At 42.1% G+C, this 20,876-nt stretch overlaps 1 protein-coding gene across 1 annotated transcript in view; it reads right to left on the bottom strand.

Moving 5' to 3' along the window:
* The window catches only part of EFCAB6 (EF-hand calcium binding domain 6), a 212,234-nt gene extending 199,446 nt beyond the window's left edge, over window positions 1–12,788 (bottom strand). The window contains exon 1 of the mRNA XM_081247831.1: window positions 12,634–12,788. Coding sequence (XP_081103957.1) covers window positions 12,634–12,723 — 90 coding nt within the window. The 5' untranslated portion in view covers window positions 12,724–12,788. The remainder of the gene's footprint in view (window positions 1–12,633) is intronic.
* Window positions 12,789–20,876: the final 8,088 nt, after the last annotated feature.

The raw sequence follows: 20,876 nt of genomic DNA, 5'->3' as shown, positions 1-20,876 counted from the left end.
TAATCCATTTTGAGTTTATTTTTGTGTATAGTGTTAGGGAGTGTTCTAATTTCATACTTTTACATGTACCTGTCCAGTTTTCCAAGCACCACTTATTGAAGAGGCTGTCTTTTCTCCACTGTATATTCTTGCCTCCTTTATCAAGATAAGGTGACCATATGTGTGTAGGTTTATCTCTGGGCTTTCTATCCTGTTCCATTGATCTATCTTTCTGTTTTTGTGCCAGTACCATACTGTCTTGATTACTGTAGCTTTGTAGTATATTGTGAAGTCAGGGAGCCTGATTCCTCCAGCTCCATTTTTCGTTCTCAAGATTGCTTTGGCTATTCACGGTCTTTTGTGTTTCCATACAAATTGTGAAATTTTTTGTTCTAGTTCTGTGAAAAATGCCATTGGTAGTTTGATAGGGATTGCATTGAATCTGTAGATTGCTTTGGGTAGTAGAGTCATTTTCACAATGTTGATTCTTCCAATTCAAGAACATGGTATATCTCTCCATCTATTTGTATCATCTTTAGATATTTTATTCTTTTTGTTGCAATGGTAAATGGGAGTGTTTTCTTAATTTCACTTTCAGATTTTTCATCATTAGTGTAAAAGAATGCCAGAGATTTCTGTGCATTAATTTTGTATCCTGCTACTTTACCAAATTCATTGATTAGCTCTAGTAGTTTTCTGGTAGCACCTTTAGGATACTCTATGTATAGTATCATGTCATCTGCAAACAGTGACAGCTTTACTTCTTCTTTTACAATTTGGATTCCTTTTATTTCTTTTTCTTCTCTGATTGCTGTGGCTAAAACTTCCAAAACTATGTTGAATAAGAGTGGTGAGAGTGGACAACCTTGTCTTGTTCCTGATCTTAGTGGAAATGCTTTCAGTTTCTCTGGAATCTATTTACCAATTCAACCTCTTTTAAAATATTTATATTAATATTCAGAGACTGAAGCCACATTTTTTAAAAACTCATTTTACTATTAATGTAACTAAGGTATAGGGCAGGTTACGAGCAATGCCTCCTCATCACTCTTGCCCTGATCAATCATCAAAACACCCTGACGTTCAAACATTCTTGACATGGTTCTTGAAATAAAATTAAAGCTAAAGTAAATTCACTATAACTGGAAAATTCTTTCCTAATTTTAAGGGTGAGATTCCCATGAAATATTTTACCTGTTTTATATATTTCCAGTTAAGCTTGTATTAACTATTGAAAAAGAAAGTTTGTATCACCACCTGGATTAGTCATGAAAAGATCTAGAAAAGGGACACACACTGTGAACTCCAGGGATTAGGAAGAGACCCCCTGCCCTTCATTCCCAATGAAATTGGCCTCCTGAAAAGGCACCACACTGCAGTCTCCTTGGTTTATACAGGAGGGGGTCACAGGAGCTCAAGGTTCTAGAAAAATGTCCTGATTATAAGATAGACTATCAGAACCTGTTTTTAAAGTCTCTGAAGTTCTACAGTTCTCAGTGACTTCTTTTAAAAACAGATGTAGCTTTTAAAAAACGGATACACATTTCACATTTTCTGTACTTTTCCTATTCCTGCACAGCTGATTAGCTTGGGAAGGCTGTCAAAATTTTAAATTAAGATTAGATCATGAATATAGGGAGACATCAGCAGGAAATAATATTTTAACTTTCCATTTGGTATAAAGAAAGGAACAGTTAAATCAAGGTTATGAGGAAACATGTGATATTTGTGAGGACAAAGGTTCTTTAAAAGCAAGAGAACATTACCATATGACACAGCAATTCCACTCCTAGGTATGTACCCAAGAGAAGTGAAAACATATGTCCACATAAAAATTTGTACATGAAATTTCACAGCAGCATTGTTCACAAAAGCCAAAAAGTGAAAATAACCCAAAGATCCATCAACTAATGATAAAGTACAGTGTATCCATGCAGTGGAATATTATTCAGCCATAATGAAGAATGAAATACTGATTCATGCTATAACATGGATGCTTACTTAGCATAACTAAACATTATGCTTAGTGAAAGGAGCCAGTTACAAAAGATCATATATTATATTATTCCATTTTATGAACTCTCCAGAATAGGCAATCTATTGTGACTTAGGGTATCAATAGATTAATGGATGTCAGGGATTAGGGGAAGGGGAGTGGGGAGTGACTGCTAATGAATATAAAGTTTCTTTTGGGGGTGCTAAAATGTTCTGGAATTAGATGGTGGTGATGGTTGCACAACTCTGTGAATATATGAAAAACCAGGAACTTGTCCACTTTTAAATGGTGAATTTTATGATATGTAAATTATATCTTTATAAAGCTTTTATTTAAAATGCAGATACAATAAAAGGTGATATGTAAAAGAATCTATATATACTATTTGTGAAATTCTGGAAGTGAATAAAGGGGATACATTTTTTAAAAGAAGAAGAGAAAAGCTCTTCATCATTCCTCCCCTTCCCTCCTTCCCTGTCTGTTCCCTCACAATTCAGTCCTACAGTCATTAGATGGGGCAGACAAAAGTGGCGTCTGCAACATGGGGGAGCCGTGCTCCACAGCAGGGTTGGAGGAAGAGGGCATCCACCTGGGGGTGGAGGTGCTGGACATGGGAGATGAGTCACATGCCAGGGAGGCTGATCAAATAAGTGAATATACACAGAACACAGAAGCCAAGTGGCTCATTGTCTGAAATGGTAGTTACAAACATAGAAAGTGAGAAAATTACGATGAACCCTGAGGTACTGGGCTAGAATTGGCGGTATTGGTGTGAACTCACAGTTTTCAATATATAGATTGATATAGAAATACATGTAGATGTAAATATATGTAAATGTGTATATATGTTTATATATGGAATATATCCCCTAGGGCTCTGCCCACTTAGAGGGCCTGGAGCAAAAAGCAGCTCTGGTATACTCAGATCCCAGATTCTGGATACTTTGTTCCATTAAAAGGAACCAGAGCTCTTTGGAGAAATGGATGATTCTGGGACCGAGGCAATAAAAGTACAGATGAGTTTATAATATCTTGTATCAGAAAGTAAGGAAGTGCTCAAAGAATGATGGGGACATGTCAAAAGGACACAGAAACCAGCATGAAGGGGCTCCTACTGGCTATATTAGGGCCAACTGAAACATCAAAATAAATAATGAAAATAATGGATCATAACCCACTTCATAAAACAGGAAATCTTGAGTCCCTGCAAACATATAAACAATAAATGAATATACGAAAGTTTGGTGAGGAATGGCATATCTACATAGTTTCAAAGTTTCTCCCACAAAATGCTTATTAATTACAAAGTAGATAAAGAGCACTCCACCAGGAAAAAGACAGATGGGTCTGATAGATTCCACCTTAATCAAGTGACTGCAGTGAACATCAGCAGTAATGGGACAGACTGAAATCACCTGTAAGCTAATAAAAGCGTTGAGAAGAGCACAGCATCATTTCTGTGACATTCCTGCCAAAGATGCAAGCCTGAATCTAGTCATCAGGAAACATCTGATAACTCAAGTCAGGGACACTCTACAAAATAACAGGTCTGCAATCTTCAAAGTGTTATGGTCTTCAAGACTAAGGAAAGACTGAAGAAGTGTTCTAGACTGTAGGAGACTTGCCAAACGCACTGCATGATTGTGACCTGGGGCCTGGGGCTGAGATGGCTGAAATGAGTTGGCATTACTATCCTTACCACGATGGCTGGATTGTGGGTATATAAAACAGGGCTCTGGTTTTAAGGAAACATACACTGAAATATCTGAGGTAATGGAGCAGCTTACCCCCAAATGGTTTACGAAAGAGAAAATTGTTCTTTGCACTATACTTCCAACTTGTCTGTGACTTTGTGATTGCTTTTTAAAAAACAATAAAGCAGAAGAACTTCTGGCAGAGAAAGCTCTCAAAAGACTAACCTCCCAGAGACAACATCCATAAACTCTGTCAAAATACAAAAAATAGCTATCTAAAGGTTCTGAAGAGTGAAAGAAGGCAGGCAGATTTTGGAGGAACTTAAAACTTTAGAAGAAGGGACAAGTACGGAGGGAGTTTCCTGTTCTCAGTGGCTTTGAACCTAAGATCAGGCCACAGTCAGTGCCCAGCACAAAGCAGGTAAACTCCGCCCCCTAAAAAAACCCACTGTCTTTCTGGCCTGAAGAGCCAGCACACTGAACCCAAAGCAACCACACCCGTTAAAAATGTAACAGGAACCTGAAAGAGGAGGAGCACCACCTTCTGTGTATGCACTCTGTCCACATTTCCAGCTGGTGCTTGAACCACGTGTGTGTAGGTCAGACTCAAGAGTCCCAGCAAAAGACCGAAAAGCTGAAGCAAGATATGAACGACAGGGCTTCCCTGGTGGCGCAGTGGTTGAGTGTCCGCCTGCCGATGCAGGGGACACGGGTTCGTGCCCCTGTCCAGGAAGATCCCACATGCCGCGGAGCGGCTAGGCCCATGAGCCATGGCCACTGAGCCTGCGCATCCGGAGCCTGTGCTCCACAACAGGAGAGGCCACAACAGTGAGAGGCCCGCGTACCGCAAAAAAAAAAAAAAAAAAAAAAAAAAAGATGTGAGCGACTGCCCACTGCAGGTGAGGGAGAATTTGCAAGTTAATTGCCTATCAAAGCAAAAGTATCAAAAGTCTCAGAGGAATATAACAGAATCCAGAGTCTCCACAGCACAGCATTCATGACGTTTAGCACTGCACTGTTTAATGAACAGCCAGAGCCATATGTGACTCCTGAGCACTGGAAACGTGGCTAGGGTAACTGATGAACTGAACTGTTTGTTAAATTTAATGTTAATTTAAATTCTAAAACTAACTTCGCTTTGGGAAAACTTTTAAGTTTGGAATGACCGGGTATATGAATCTAATATTTCAACAGCAAATTTTATGAAATCTAAATACAGATAAAGTATTTCCAATGGAAATTTAGTGTCAGCATTGAGGTCTTCTGTAAGTGTAAAGTACATACCAGGCTCTGTAGACTTAGTACACAGAAAAGAATGTAAAATATCTTATTACCAATTTTAAATAGTGATTACATGTTGAAATGAGATAATATTTTAGATATATTTATTTGGTCAAATAAAAATATTATTAAAATTAATTTCACCTATTTCTTTTTATTTTTGTAATGTAGCTACTAGAAAATTTAAAATTACTTATGTGACACATTATATTTCTATTGAATAGCACTAGTCTGGGATATTATCCAAATATGCTCAAAAATGAAGAACCAGAGAAATGTGACCCTTCTCAAAGGAAAAAAAATCAAAGCAGGCCAACCCTGAGATGATCCAGATGTTAGAATTACCAGCTAAGGACTTTTAAGCAGCTATTTAAACTACGCTCAATGTAGTCAAAGAAATATGCTCATAATTTAAAGAAAAACCAAGAAATCTAAGCAGATAAATAGAAATTATAAAAAAGAACCAAATGAAAATTCTAGAACTGAAAAATATAATGTCTAAAATTAAAAATTCACTGAATGGACTTCATAGCAGAACGGAGATGCTAAGAAAGAGTCAGTGAATTTGAAGACACATCAATGGAAATTATGCAATCCGAAAGATAGACAGGAAAAATATTTTATAACATGAACAGAGCCTCAGGGGTCTGGAGGACAATACCAAAATGTCCGAGAGAGCAGAGGAAGAGGTAGAAAAAAATATTTGAAGAAATAATAGCTGAAAACTGTCTGATTGCTCTACATTGGGTTGAGCATACAGTAGATGCTCAATAACCACTTCAGGTAAGAACAAACGCAAATACTAAGTTTCAAAGTACATGTTGGACTTCCGGGTAAGATGGCGGAAGAGTAAGACGCGGAGATCACCGTCCTCCCCACGGATACACCAGAAATACAGCTACACGTGGAACAACTCCTACAGAACACCTACTGAACGCTGGCAGAAGACCCCAGACCTCCCAAAAGGCAAGAAACTCCCCACATACCTGGGTAGGGCAAAGCGGAGAGATTCCCGCACAGAGGATCGGTGCTGAGCGGCACTCACCAGCCCGAGAGGCTTGTCTGCTCGCCCCGGCGGCGCTGGAAGCTGAGGCTCGGGCTTCGGTCAGAGCGCAGGGAGAGGACTGGGGCTGGCGGCGAGAACTCAGCCGGAAGGGGGCTAATGAGCCACAGCTAGCCGGCAGGGAGTCCGGAAAAACTCTGGAGCTGCCGAAGAGGCAAGAGACTTTTTCTTCCCTCTTGGTTTCCTGGTGCACGAGGAGAGGGGATTAAGAGCGCTGCTTAAAGGGGCTCCACAGACGGGCGCGAGTCACGACTGAAAGCGCGGAGCCCAGTGACGGGCGTGGGATGCGGGGGCTGCTGCTGCCGCCGCCAAGAAGCCTGTGTGCGAGCGCAGGTCACTGTCCACACCGCCCTTCCGGGAGCCTGTGCAGCCCGCCACTGCCGGGGTCCCGGGATCCAGGGGCGGCTTCCCTGGGAGAACGCACGGCGCGCCTCGGGCTGGTGCAACGTCACGCCGACCTCTGCCGCTGCAGGCTCGCCCCGCACTCCGTGCCCCTCCCTCCCGCCCGGCCTGAGTGAGCCAGAGTCCCCGAAGCGGCTGCTCCTTTAACCCTGTCCTGTCTGAGCGAAGAACAGACGCCCTCCGGCGACCTACACGCAGAGGCGGGGCCAAATCCAAAGCTGAGACCCAGGAGCTGTGAGAACAAAGAAGAGAAAGGGAAACCTCTCCCAGCAGCCTCAGAAGCAGCGGATTAAAGCTCCACAATCAACTTGATGTACCCTGCATCTGTGGAATACATGAATGGACAACAAATCATCCCAAATTGAGGAGCCAGGAGTCAGTGCTGTGCCTCTGAGGTGGGAGAGCCAACTTCAGGACACTGGTCCACAAGAGACCTCCCAGCTCCACATAATATCAAACGGCGAAAATCTTCCAGAGATCTCCATCTCAACACCAGCACCCAGCTTCACTCAACGACCAGCAAGCTACAGTGCTGGACACCCTATGCCAAACAACTAGCAAGACAGGAACACAAGGCCACCCATTAGCAGAGAGGTGGCCTAAAATCATAAAAAGTCCACAGACACCCCAAAACACACCACCAGACGTGGACCTGCCCACCAGAAAGACAAGATCCAGCCTCACCCACCAGAACACAGGCACTAGTCCCCTCCACCAGGAAGCCTACACAACCCACTAAACCAACCTTAGCCACTGGGGACAGACACCAAAAACAACGGGAACTACGAACCTGCAGCCTGCAAAAAGGAGACCCCAAACACAGTAACATAAGCAAAATGAGAAGACAGAAAAACACACAGCAGGAGAAGGAGCAAGATAAAAACCCACCAGACCTAACAAATGAAGAGGTAATAGGCAGTCTACCTGAAAAAGAATTCAGAATAATGATGGTAAAGATGATCCAAGATTCTATTTCCCAGATCCAAAATCTTGGAAAGAGAATAGACAAAATGCAAGAAACAGTTAACAAGGACCTAGAAGAACTAAAGATGAATCAAGCATCGATTAAAAACACAATAAATGAAATAAAAAATACTCTAGATGGGATCAATAGCAGAATAACTGAGGCAGAAGAACGGATAAGTGAGGTGGAAGATAAAATAGTGGAAATAACTGCTGCAGAGCAAAATAAAGAAAAAAGAATGAAAAGAACAGAGGACAGTCTCAGAGACCTCTGGGACAACATTAAACGCACCAACATTCGAATTATAGGGGTTCCAGAAGAAGAAGAGAAAAAGAAAGGGACTGAGAAAATATTTGAAGAGATTATAGTTGAAAACTTCCCTAATATGGTAAAGGAAATAGTTAATCAAGTCCAGGAGGCACAGAGAGTCCCATACAGAATAAATCCAAGGAGAAATACGCCAAGACACATATTAATCAAACTGTCAAAAATTAAACACAAAGAAATCATATTAAAAGCAGCAAGGGAAAAACAACAAATAACACACAAGGGAATCCCCATCAGGATAACAGCTGATCTCTCAGCAGAAACTCTACAAGCCAGAAGGGAGTGGCAGGACATAATTAAAGTGATGAAGGAGAAAAACCTGCAACCAAGATTACTCTACCCAGTAAGGATCTCATTCAGATTTGATGGAGAAATTAAAACGTTTACAGACAAGCAAAAGCTGAGAGAGTTCAGCACCACCAAACCAGCTTTACAACAAATGCTAAAGGAACTTCTCTAGGCAAGAAACACAACAGAAGGAAAAGACCTACAATAACAAACCCAAAACAATTAAGAAAATGGGAATAGGAACATACATATCGATAATTACCTTAAATGTAAATGGACTAAATGCTCCCACCAAAAGACACAGATTGGCTGAATGGATACAAAAACAAGACCCATATATATGCTGTCTACAAGAGACCCACTTCAGACCTAGAGACACATACAGACTAAAAGTAAGGGGATGGAAAAAGATATTCCATGCAAATGGAAACCAAAAGAAAGCTGGAGTAGCAATTCTCATATCAGACAAAATAGACTTTAAAATAAAGACTACTAGAAGAGACAAAGAAGGACACTACATAATGATCAAGGGATCGATCCAAGAAGAAGATATAACAATTGTAAATATTTATGCACCAAACATAGGAGCACCTCAATACATAAGGCAAATAGTAACAGCCATAAAAGGAGAAATCGACAGTAACACAATCATAGTAGGGGACTTTAACACCCCACTTTCACCAATGGACAGATCATCCAAAATGAAAATAAATAAGGAAACACAAGCTTTAAATGATACATTAAACAAGATGGACTTAATTGATATTTATAGGACATTCCATCCAAAAACAACAGAATACACATTTTTCTCAAGTGCTCATGGAACATTCTCCAGGATAGATCATATCTTGGGTCACAAATCAAGCCTTGGTAAACTTAAGAAAATTGAAATTGTATCAAGTATCTTTTCCGACCACAATGCTATGAGACTAGATATCAATTACAGGAAAAGAGCTGTAAAAAATACAAACACATGGAGGCTAAACAATACACTACTTAATAACAAAGTGATCACTGAAGAAATCAAAGGGGAAATTAAAAAATACCTAGAAACAAATGACAATGGAGACACGACGACCCAAAACCTATGGGATGCAGCAAAAGCAGTTCTAAGAGGGAAGTTTATAGCAATACAGTCCCACCTTAAGAAACAGGAAACATCTCGAATAAACAACCTAACCTTGCACCTAAAGCAATTAGAGAAAGAAGAACAAAAACATCCCAAAGTTAGCAGAAGGAAAGAAATCATAAAAATCAGATCAGAAATAAATGAAAAAGAAATGAAGGAAACGATAGCAAAGATCAATAAAACTAAAAGCTGGTTCTTTGAGAAGATAAACAAAATTGATAAACCATTAGCCAGACTCATCAAGAAAAAAAGGAAGAAGACTCAAATCAATAGAATTAGAAATGAAAAAGGAGAAGTAACAACTGACACTGCAGAAATACAAAAAGATCATGAGAGATTACTACAAGCAACTCTATGCCAATAAAATGGACAACCTGGAAGAAATAGACAAATTCTTAGAAATGCACAACCTGCCAAGACTGAATCAGGAAGAAATAGAAAATATGAACAGACCAATCACAAGCACTGAAATTGAAACTGTGATAAAAAATCTTCCAACAAACAAAAGCCCAGGACCAGATGGCTTCACAGGTGAATTCTATCAAGCATTTAGAGAAGAGCTAACACCTATCCTTCTCAAACTCTTCCAAAATATAGCAGAGGGAGGAACACTCCCAAACTCATTCTACGAGGCCACCATCACCTTGATACCAAAACCAGACAAGGATGTCACAAAGAAAGAAAACTACAGGCCAATATCACTGATGAACATAGATGCAAAAATCCTCAACAAAATACTAGCAAACAGAATCCAACAGCACATTAAAAGGATCATACACCATGATCAAGTGGGGTTTATTCCAGGAATGCAAGGATTCTTCAATATGCGCAAATCAGTCAACGTGATACACCATATTAACAAATTGAAGGAGAAAAACCATATGATCATCTCAATAGATGCAGAGAAAGCTTTCGACAAAATTCAACACCGATTTATGATAAAAACCCTGCAGAAAGTAGGCATAGAGGGAACTTTCCTCAACATAATAAAGGCCATATATGACAAACCCACAGCCAGCATCATCCTCAATGGTGAAAAACTGAAACCATTTCCACTAAGATCAGGAACAAGACAAGGTTGCCCACTCTCACCACTCTTATTCAACATAGTTTTGGAAGTTTTAGCCACAGCAATCAGAGAAGAAAAGGAAATAAAAGGAATCCAAATTGGAAAAGAAGAAGTAAAGCTGTCACTGTTTGCAGATGACATGATACTATACATAGAGAATCCTAAAGATGCTACCAGAAAACTAATAGAGCTAATCAATGAATTTGGTAAAGTTGCAGGATACAAAATTAATGCACAGAAATCTCTGGCATTCCTATATACTAATGATGAAAAATCTGAAAGTGAAATCAAGGAAACACTCCCATTTACCATTGCAACAAAAAGAATAAAATATCTAGGAATAAACCTACCTAAGGAGACAAAAGACCTATATGCAGAAAATTATAAGACACTGATGAAAGAAATTAAAGATGATACAAATAGATGGAGAGATGTACCATGTTCTTGGACTGGAAGAATCAACATTGTGAAAATGACTCTACTACCCAAAGCAAACTACAGATTCAATGCAATCCCTATCAAACTACCACTGGCATTTTTCACAGAACTAGAGCAAAAAATTTCACAATTTGTATGGAAACACAAAAGGCCCCGAATAGCCAAAGCAATCTTGAGAACGAAAAATGGAGCTGGAGGAATCAGGCTCCCTGACTTCTGACTATACTACAAAGCTACAGTAATCAAGACAGTATGGTACTGGCACAAAAACAGAAAGATAGATCAATGGAACAGGATAGAAAGCCCAGAGATCAACCCACGGACATATGGTCACCTTATCTTTGATAAAGGAGGCAGGAATGTACAGTGGAGAAAGGACAATCTCTTCAATAAGTGGTGCTGGGAAAACTGGATAGGGACATGTAAAAGTATGAGATTAGATCACTCCCTAACACCATACACAAAAATAAGCTCAAAATGGATTAAAGACCTAAATGTAAGGCCAGACACTATCAAACTCTTAGAGGAAAACATAGGCAGAACACTCTATGACATAAATCACAGCAAGATCCTTTTTGACCCACCTCCTAGAGAAATGGAAATAAAGACAAAAATAAACACATGGGACCTAATGAAACTTAAAAGCTTTTGCACAGCAAAGGAAACCATAAACAAGACCAAAAGACAACCCTCAGAATGGGAGAAAATATTCGTAAATGAAGCAACTGACAAAGGATTAATCTCCAAAATTTATAAGCAGCTCATGCAGCTCAATAACAAAAAAACAAACAACCCAATTCAAAAATGGGCAGAAGACCTAAACAGACATTTCTCCACAGAAGATATACAGACTGCCAACAAACACATGAAAGGATGCTCAACATCTTTGCTCATTAGAGAAATGCAAATCAAAACTACAATGAGATATCATCTCACACCAGTCAGAATGGCCATCATCAAAAAATCCAGAAACAATAAATGCTGGAGAGGGTGTGGAAAAAAAGGAACACTCTTGCACTGCTGGTGGGAATGTGAATTGGTACAGCCACTATGGAGAACGGTATGGAGGTTCCTTAAAAAACTACAAATAGAGCTACCATATGACCCAGCAATCCCACTACTGGGCATATACCCTGAGAAAACCATAATTCAAAAAGAGACATGTACCAAAATGTTCATAGCAGCCCTATTTATAATAGCTCGGAGATGGAAACAACCTAAGTGTCCATCATCGGATGAATGGGTAAAGAAGATGTGGCACATATATACAATGGAATATTACTCAGCCATAAAAAGAAATGAAATTGAGCTATTTGTAATGAGGTGGATGGACCTAGAGTCTGTCATACAGAGTGAAGTAAGTCAGAAAGAGAAAGACAAATACTGTATGCTGACACATATATATGGAATTTAAGAAAAAAAATGTCATGAAGAACATAGGGGTAAGACAGGAATAAAGACACAGACCTACTAGAGAATGGACTTGAGGATATGGGGAGGGGGAAGGGTAAGCTGTGACAAAGTGAAAGAGCGGCATGGACATATATACACTACCAAACGTAAGGTAGATAGCTAGTGGGAAGCAGCCGCATAGCACAGGGAGATCAGCTCGGTGCTTTGTGACCGCCTGGAGGGGTGGGATAGGGAGGGTGGGAGGGAGACGCAAAAGGGAGGGGATATGGGAACATATGTATATGTATAACTGATTAAATTTGTTATAAAGCAAAAAATAAAAAAATATATATATACAAAGTACATGTTGACCAAATACTCTTTATATGGAAGCCTTAAAAAGTAAACTAATATGACTATAATAGTGCTACACACAAAATATGACCCAAGCACATGATAATTGTCCCAAAGCTGCCAGAATTTAACTGATTTGTGACAAACAAAACTCTATTTGGGACAGTGGGGAAAAGCCAGACGAGGTTACATGCTCCTGTAATATACTGCATCCTCTCCTCCATAATGGGTGATTCTGAGTCTTTTTTGCACTGTACCTGAGCCAGCACATCTTGAAACTGCTCTCTCGTGAGAGGCAGCAGGAAGGTTGTGATGACTCTTCGCAGTTCATTCTTTGTCACCGTCATGTTGTTACTGATGTCGAGCAGGTGAAAGGCTTTCTTCAACTCATCTCCTTTATCAGTAATTTTTTGAAATAAAATCCGTTTAACATCTAAGGACGACAGTATTGGATTTGCAACAGCTGTGGCTATAAAAGAGAGACAGCTATTTATTAAACGCTCTCAAAGCTAAGACAATAAACAGCATTTCACTGTGTACTAGAATCCAACAAACTTCTGAACAGTATTTCTTCTACTATATCTAGGTTTACAAGTAGATGACCCGCAATTGCAAATCTGCAGTCATTTGTTGCACCTCTGAAATTTACATTTCAATCAATATAAAATAATAGTAGTAACATTAGGGAAAAAAAGCGAAGATAATCTTCCCTATAAAGGACCTATGTCACTACAAGTGAAAAACATGGATACTGAAATAAAACTTAGTTAAGAATCAATTTTATCTCAAATAAACCTTCAAAATATTATATTCACTTTTCGGGCTTCCCTGGTGGTGCAGTGGTTGAGAGTCTGCCTGCCAATGCAGGGGACATGGGTTCGAGCCCTGGTCTGGGAGGATCCCACATGCCGCGGAGCGGCTGGCCCCGTGAGCCACAATTACTGAGCCTGCGCGTCTGGAGCCTGTGCTCTGCAACAAGGGAGGCCGCGATGATGAGAGGCCCGCGCACCGTGATGAGGAGTGGCCCCCACTTGCCGCAACTAGAGGAAGCCCTCACACAGAAACGAAGACCCAACACAGCCATAAATAAATAAATAAAACTAAAAAAAAAAACCAAATTGTTAAAAAAAGTATATTATATTCACTTTTCATCCCCTTGCCAATTTTTGAGGGAAAAACATGTAATTCTTAAATCTACAACCTTTTCCTTTCAAAGACAAGGAAGAGGTGAGAATCACTGGATACTAAAGGATAATGAAGAATGTTTAGTTCTCTAATGAGCTTGCAGGGCACCTGCACTTCCTGGTGGGGAAAGGGGTCCCAGCTGTAATGGTTTAGGTTCCAGAGTCCCCATGTCGCCAAAGGGCAGCTGACACCCTACAGACACAGTAACTACAAATTAGCTCATGGTGCCAATCAGTCTCATAAACATGAAGATGTGATTAGTCCCTTTCGATATTTTATAACCTACTAGGTAAAGAGGAGGCTAAGAACCATGGTAGCTTGGTAAATCTTTTATATCTATTAATGAGATTGCAAAGGCTTGGTGACCATAGTTCATTTAGTACCTCTGTCTTACATAGTAAATTCTGGACACGTTAAATGTCTTGAACATAGCCTCATTTTTGTCAAACTGTTCACAGCAGAAGCTAGGGGAGGATGACTCTAGTTATTTCCCTTTAAATGAGAATTTCTTATCAAGCTATGGAAGCTTCCTGGCATGAGGACAGTGACAGCTTTAGTCTTGGGGTGACCTGGGCCAGATGATGGATTCAAAGTGCCAACGTGGACCTTCCCAGAGGTAGTGAGGGATCTGCTCACAGCTGTAGGATGGCTGAGCAGTCTTCCATTTGAGGCGGTAACAGAGAACATACCAGCACCCACACCTGCCGTGAAGACCTTACGGGTCCTAACCTTAGGAGAAGCAGCGTGGAGGGTCCTGGAGACCACTTCCATCCTTCCAGGGGCCGTGCTGGCCGTCACTGATACCCACCTTCCCTGATGCTTGCTCACCGTGCACACACGAGGCCTGTGCCCGGTGCTGGGGATGGCTCAGCTCACGATGCCCACGGCCTCCTCCAGGGAGGGGATTACTTAACTGAGATACATTGGAGATCCAGAACATAGAGTGGTTGGTTTGGGGTGACAGGATGAGGGTCTCAGGAAAATCTTCTTAGAGGACAGAGTGACACTTCCACTGCAATGTTGTGCTCCCTGAGAGCGAGAGGGGCTGGAAGTGGGGCTGCTGTGGAGGACAGCCAGGAGGGGACATGCAGAGCGGCCACCAACCAGGAGAGGAGACTGGGAAAGTCAGCAGGAACCAAGGCACAGCGGTCCTGTCCTCTGGCTTTGTGCTCTGGTTATGGGATGCTACAGCAGGACTGTCATCGAGAGGATAACACAACCCAATTTTCATTCTTAAACTTCACTTTGGTATCACATGGGAGAGAAACAGAAAGGGGAGGAGAGTGACAGTATAAGAGAAGCTGGGTAATTAGAGCCAGCTTAGACAGGTCTTAAGTGAGGTCTACACTAACGTGATGGTCAGCGAGTGAAAAGCCGGGATGAATAAAAGAGATGTTAAAATAGAGGCGGTAGAGTCTACAGAACCTTCTGATTGGACGTGTCGGGTAAGGCAGGAGAAGAAGGATGAAGTTTGTGCACCTGGCGTGGGTGGCTGGGTGAGCGGTGAGAAAACAAACATGGACGATGTGGCCGATGCGATTTCCCAAGATGGCCACAACAAGATCCCCACCACACATGCTTCTCTTACGATATCGTATTAACTCTCTGCCCATCAGAAAGTGGGGCATATGTTCCTTCTCCTTAAATCTGGATGAGTCTGTGACTAGAGCAGAATTGACACTACGTGATTTCTAAGACACAGTCACAAAAAAGTACTACAGCTTCTGTCTGGGACTCTTAAGATGCTCACACCAGTCCCCATGCTGCGAGGAAGTCAAGGAGTCACACAGAGAAGCCACGTGTAGGTGTCTGGCCAACGGTCCCAACTGAGCTTCCAGCCAAGAGCCAGCACCAACTGCTGGCCATTCGAGGGAGCCAGCCTCCAAGTGATTCCAGCCCCAGATGTCAAGTCGCCCCCAGCCTTGGCACCTCTCCCTCTGACATGCACAGAGCAGAGACAAGCCATCCCTGGGACCCGCTTATATTGCAGATCTGTGAACAAAATACACGGTTGTTGCAATTTCAAGCCTCTATGTTTGGTGGAGTTTGTTCATAGCAATGGACACCTGGAACAGAAGAGAAAAGTTTGCGGGAAAGCTAATGAGCTCAGTTTGGGGTATCTAAGTGGGGATGTCCATTTGAAAACTGAATCTAGAGGTCAGAGAGGGTGGGGCTGGGATGGGGGCATGAGAACTGGCTGTGTGGGAGCCTTAGGAAAGCAGGCAGGGAGAGAAGAGAGCCTTTCCAAACACTGACTTTTAAGGGTGTGGAATTTCATTTATTCAAAAAATATTTCTGAGCATCTGTCATACTTCAGCCACTGCTCCAGGCACTGAAGTTACTGACGTGAATAAGACAGGAAGCTCTGCTCTTGGAAAGCTTAGACTCTGGAGGGGGAAGCAAAACAAGAAACAGACAAATGAATGATGAGGTAACGGTAGATAGCGCCAAGTGCCGCAAAGGCAGCAGGACAAACCAACGAGGGGGGGGGGGCAGCCGGGGAGCTCAGGACGGGGGTCACAACGGAGCTGCTGTTTGTTACGGGTGGTGTTTCGGGATGTGGAACCAGATGTTCACCTAGGAGAAGACAGACAGGCAGAAGAGGGCTGGGCACAGAGCCTGGGGGAGAAGGGACTTAAATCTCCCACAAGAACTCCAAGGATGCTCAATGTGCAGGAGTGGCTGCCTGCATCCCTGTGAGTTTCTGACTGTCGCTTCGAACCTCAGAAGCAGCTGGTTCACGTGGCGGAGCTGCAGGGCTCCACATCAGCTGGTTAAGAGTATTGCTCCCTCTGCCCACCCCGCCTGGAATTCCTCCTCCTGAACCCAGCGTCACAGAGGGACCCCTTTATGTCTTTATGTCTCCATCTTGAAATCTTTTTTCAGACTTTTCATGCGCATTTTCAGTTGCTTTCCAAGCAGCCCCATCTTGGCAATCAATAATTCTAATTTTGAAGTATCAGAAATATTGCTTTGAAACTATTTGAGTTTACTTGAGGGCAGACTTTTTATTTCACAAGCCTAATGCAACTTCTGGAATTTAAAATGAAAGCGGTAGCCAAACTTGCACAACCTGCTGGTGGGAGAGTACTAATTGATATGATCTTTCTGGAGGGGAATTTGACAAAATTTTCTACATCCGTTTAGGATACAGAAAGTCACAGCAGATTGTCATTCTGACCCTGGCAATGAGAACAAGTAGGATAAGCTAAAAAAAGAGAGGGGTTTGAAACCCACCAAAGAACTGAGGGTACAAATAAACTAAACTCCAGAAAGGACCAGCCACTCCTCAGAGAGAAAACACCCATGACTCCTTTCACCCTTGCAGAGTCTTGGTAAAAGAAGCAGATTCATTCTACACAAGGGTATGGAGAAAACAAGCGATTGCTTAGTAGTCACATGGACCAATCCCGTGGATTTGCATCCCAAGAGCCTCAGTCACAGAGCGAGTCTGCACCCGTCCTCGTGGGCCTTCACACATTGCACAGGAAGCACCCCAGAGCTGGGAGTGAGGCAGGAGAGCTGTGTGATATGCCCCGAGGGATGCAGGGTCTTCCCTAAGTGTCAGGCAGCTGCTCACCGTGCCTGAGTACAGACCAGCGGCGAACCCCTCTGAAGCATACGGGGCCCTCACCGAGTGCACCTCAGCAGCCCACTGCAATTGCAGGCAGGGTGGCAGGGCAGAGGGTGACCTCCTAAGGTACACGAAGCTAGCAGCTGAGCTGGAGGACAAAGAGAGCTCCCCAGAAACCCTCCAAAAGTGGCAGGAGGGCTGGAAAGCAGAGAGCCCGCCACAGGATGCCAAGCTGGCAGCTGGACTGTGAAGCAGAGATGGCTGGAGTCTCAGCAGTGCTCAGATCGCAAGGCCTGCTGAAGGGAAGCATTTGAAACAAGGGGTCACGTGAATCTAACCAAAACTGCAACCAAATCCAGACACAGCTCAACTGAGGAATTAAACTGAGCCAGCCCACCTCACCAGCAGCCTGAGCAGAAGGGGCACTCCTTTTTCTCGTGGTAAATATGATTTACTGTATCTCTACTCTTTTTTACACAAATGTCTGGTGTTAAATCCTTTTAAAATTGCAAGACAAGTAAACAAAGAAAAGGTGACCTGATCAAGAGCAAAAAAGAATCATCCAAAGACCCACAGAGAGAACAGATGTAGAAACGATCAGGTATTTAAACCAAGAATGACAAATATGTTAAAGAGATTAAGGGAAAACTGACAAAATGCTGAACACGTAGGGAATTTCAGCAGAGAAGTGGAAACTATTTTTTTAAAGCACATGAAAAAGCTAGAAATTAAAAATACAATATCAAAGCAAGAGCTCATTTAATTTGTTTAACAGTGAAACTGTACACAGTAGAAGAAAGGACTAGTGAATAGAAAGGCAGGTCGACAGAAATTATTCAAATTGAAACATAAACATAAAGCAAAAAACATCTTAAAAGGAAACAGGGTGTCTAATATCTGTGGCTCACAGATTCACCCATGAATTGTGCTTTCTTTAATATGAGTCATATAAGTACATATCTACACGTGTGTGTGCATGCATGACGTCCATGAGAGACAGGCCAGCCAAACACTTAATGGTGACCGAATCTGGAGAGAAAAGGGGTGCTAGGAGGCATTATATATATGTATGTATATACTTTTTATTTAAATATATTTGTTTTCTATATATATAATTTTTATTTAGAAAAGAAAAAAATAAGTCAGTACTTTAAAAAAAAACATAGGCTTCCCTGGTGGCGCAGTGGTCGAGTCCACCTGCCGATGCAGGGGACACGGGTTCATGCCCCGGTCCAGGAAGATCCCACATGCCGCGGAGCGGCTGGGCCCGTGAGCCGTGGTCGCTGAGCCGGCGTGTCCGGAGACTGTGCTCCACGACAGGAGAGGCCACAACAGTGAGAGGCCCGCACACCACAAAAAAAAAAAAAAAAGAAAAGAAACATAAATAAAAGGCAAATGACAAATGAAAAAAGAAACTGATGGCACATAAGGCAGATAAAGGATTAATATTTTTAATACAGAGAGCTCATACAAATAACTAAAAAGACCAACCCACAGTGGGTAAATGGGCAAAGGACATGAATAGGCGCTAACAAAAGAAAGACATAAACCTGATGAACTTGACAATCAAAGTTAAGCTCACCATTAGAGAAATGCAGATTAAAATCACAACAGAATATTGTTTATGCATATCAAATGGACAAAATGTTAAGAGATAATATTCTGTGTCAGGATATTCAGAAACAAGTACTTTTAAATATTCCTTGTGGGGATGTGCAGTACAAGCTTCCTAAAGGCAATTTGGTGGTGCTCACGAGCCTGAAGAGTGTGGACGCCCTTTAATCCAGTAATCCCACTTCACTCCATTCTTCTTTGTACTGTCAGAAAGCTAGTTAAACTAAGATACATCCAAAGTATACTCTAGGCGTGGAGCTATTGGGCTGGAAGAGATTTATTATGGATGATCAATGTTTGTGTTGGAAATTGCCAGTTATCCCTCAACATCCATTCTCCCCTCTTTCCTGAGATTTGGACAGACACACGGCCCACCTGAAATAGTCTCTCTGGTAGATGCCTGTGGCCTCTCACTGACGCAGGTGAGCACGGGTGGCGAGCGTGACTTCTGACTAGAATGCCTTTCTTCCGGTCCATCCTTTCACTACGTCCCACTGAGTCCTTCCAGTTCCTCAGGCTGTGCACTCAGCGCTTTGTACGTGCTTCTGGACCAGCACTGGTATTGTTCTGCTGGAATTCCTCCTCTCCCTCTCAAGACTGTGGGATCCTCCAGGGCAGACCCTCTACCGGACCCGTCTCTTTATCCTCCATCCCTGTGACAGTTGTTGTCACATATTAGGGCTCAGAAAATGTTTGTGAAGGAAGGGAGGGAGGGAGGAATGAACAAATGAAAAGACACATTTTGGGGAAACTATAATGTCATATTTTATTGCTTTAAAACTGAGTGATCCAAATAAGTTGAAATTTTACGTCCAAGCACAAATCTGCATGCAAATGTCTATAGCAGCTTTATCGATAATTGCCAAGGCGTGAGAGCAACCAAGATGTCCTTCAGTGGTGAATAAACTGCTGTACGTCCATACAAGAGAATATTTTACTCAGAGACAAAAAGAAATGAACTATCACATCATGAAAAGACATGAAGGGGGGCCTCCCTGGTGGCGCAGTGGTTGAGAGTCCGCCTGCCGATGCAGGGGACACGGGTTCGTGCCCCGGTCCGGGAAGATCCCACATGCCGCGGAGCGGCTGGGCCCGTGAGCCATGGCCGCTGAGCCTGCGCATCCGGAGCCTGTGCTCCGCAACGGGAGAGGCCACAACAGTGAGAGGCCCGCATACCGCAAAAAGAAAAAAAAAAAAAAAAAAAAAAAAGACATGAAGGAGCCTTAAGTGCATATTGCTAAATGGAAGAAGCCAATGTGAAAATGCTATGGACTGTATGATTCCAACTAAATGACATTCTGGAAAAGGCAAAACTACGGAGACAGTAAGAAGACCAATGGTTGCCTGAGATTGCGGCGGGGAGGGATGAATAAGCAGAGCACAGAGGATTCTTAGGGTAGTGAAACTACTCTATATGAAGCAGTAACAGTAGACACACGTCATTATACAGTTATCAAAACCCAAAGAACGTACAACACGAAGAGTGTGAACTCTAATAATGTGTCAGTAATGGCTCATCAATTCTAATGAATGTACCACACTAATGCCAATGCTGGTAATAAGGGAAACTGGGGATGGGGAGTGAAGAGGTGTATGGGAATACTCTGTACTTTAGCTCAGTTTTTCTGTAAACCTAAAACTACTCAGGGAGCTCCCCGGCAGTCCAGTGGTTAGAACTCGGCACTCTCACTGCCATGGCCCAGGTTCTATCCCTGGTCAGGGAACTAAGACCCACAAGCCACACAGTACAGCCAAAAAAAAAAAACTACTCAAAAAATATAGTCTATTAACTAAGAAAAAACTGAGGAGTGAGGCAGTATACTAGATAACACAGTAGTTAATTCCATGGATCCTGGAATCACACTGTCTGGGTACAAATCTCAACCCTGCTACCTAAAAGCTATGCAACTTTTGGGCAAGTGGCTTGATAAACCTGCATCTCAGATTCCCCATAAACAAAACTGGGACAATAAGAGAATTTATTTCACAGCTTTACTGTGAGGATTAAATGTCATGTGAGGCCTTTGTACAGAGTCTAGTACATACTAAACATACATAATGATATCTACTGTTAGTATCATTTGCTCAGGAATACTCACATGAAGAAGGTCTGAACATATTTTGGAA

Source organism: Mesoplodon bidens, assembly GCF_964165515.1.
Source record: "Mesoplodon bidens genome assembly, chromosome: 11".
In the NCBI taxonomy this organism is placed as follows: Eukaryota; Metazoa; Chordata; class Mammalia; order Artiodactyla; family Ziphiidae; genus Mesoplodon; species Mesoplodon bidens.
The sequence above is the reverse complement of the archived record's forward strand: the minus strand, read 5'-3'. Positions and strand labels throughout refer to the sequence as shown.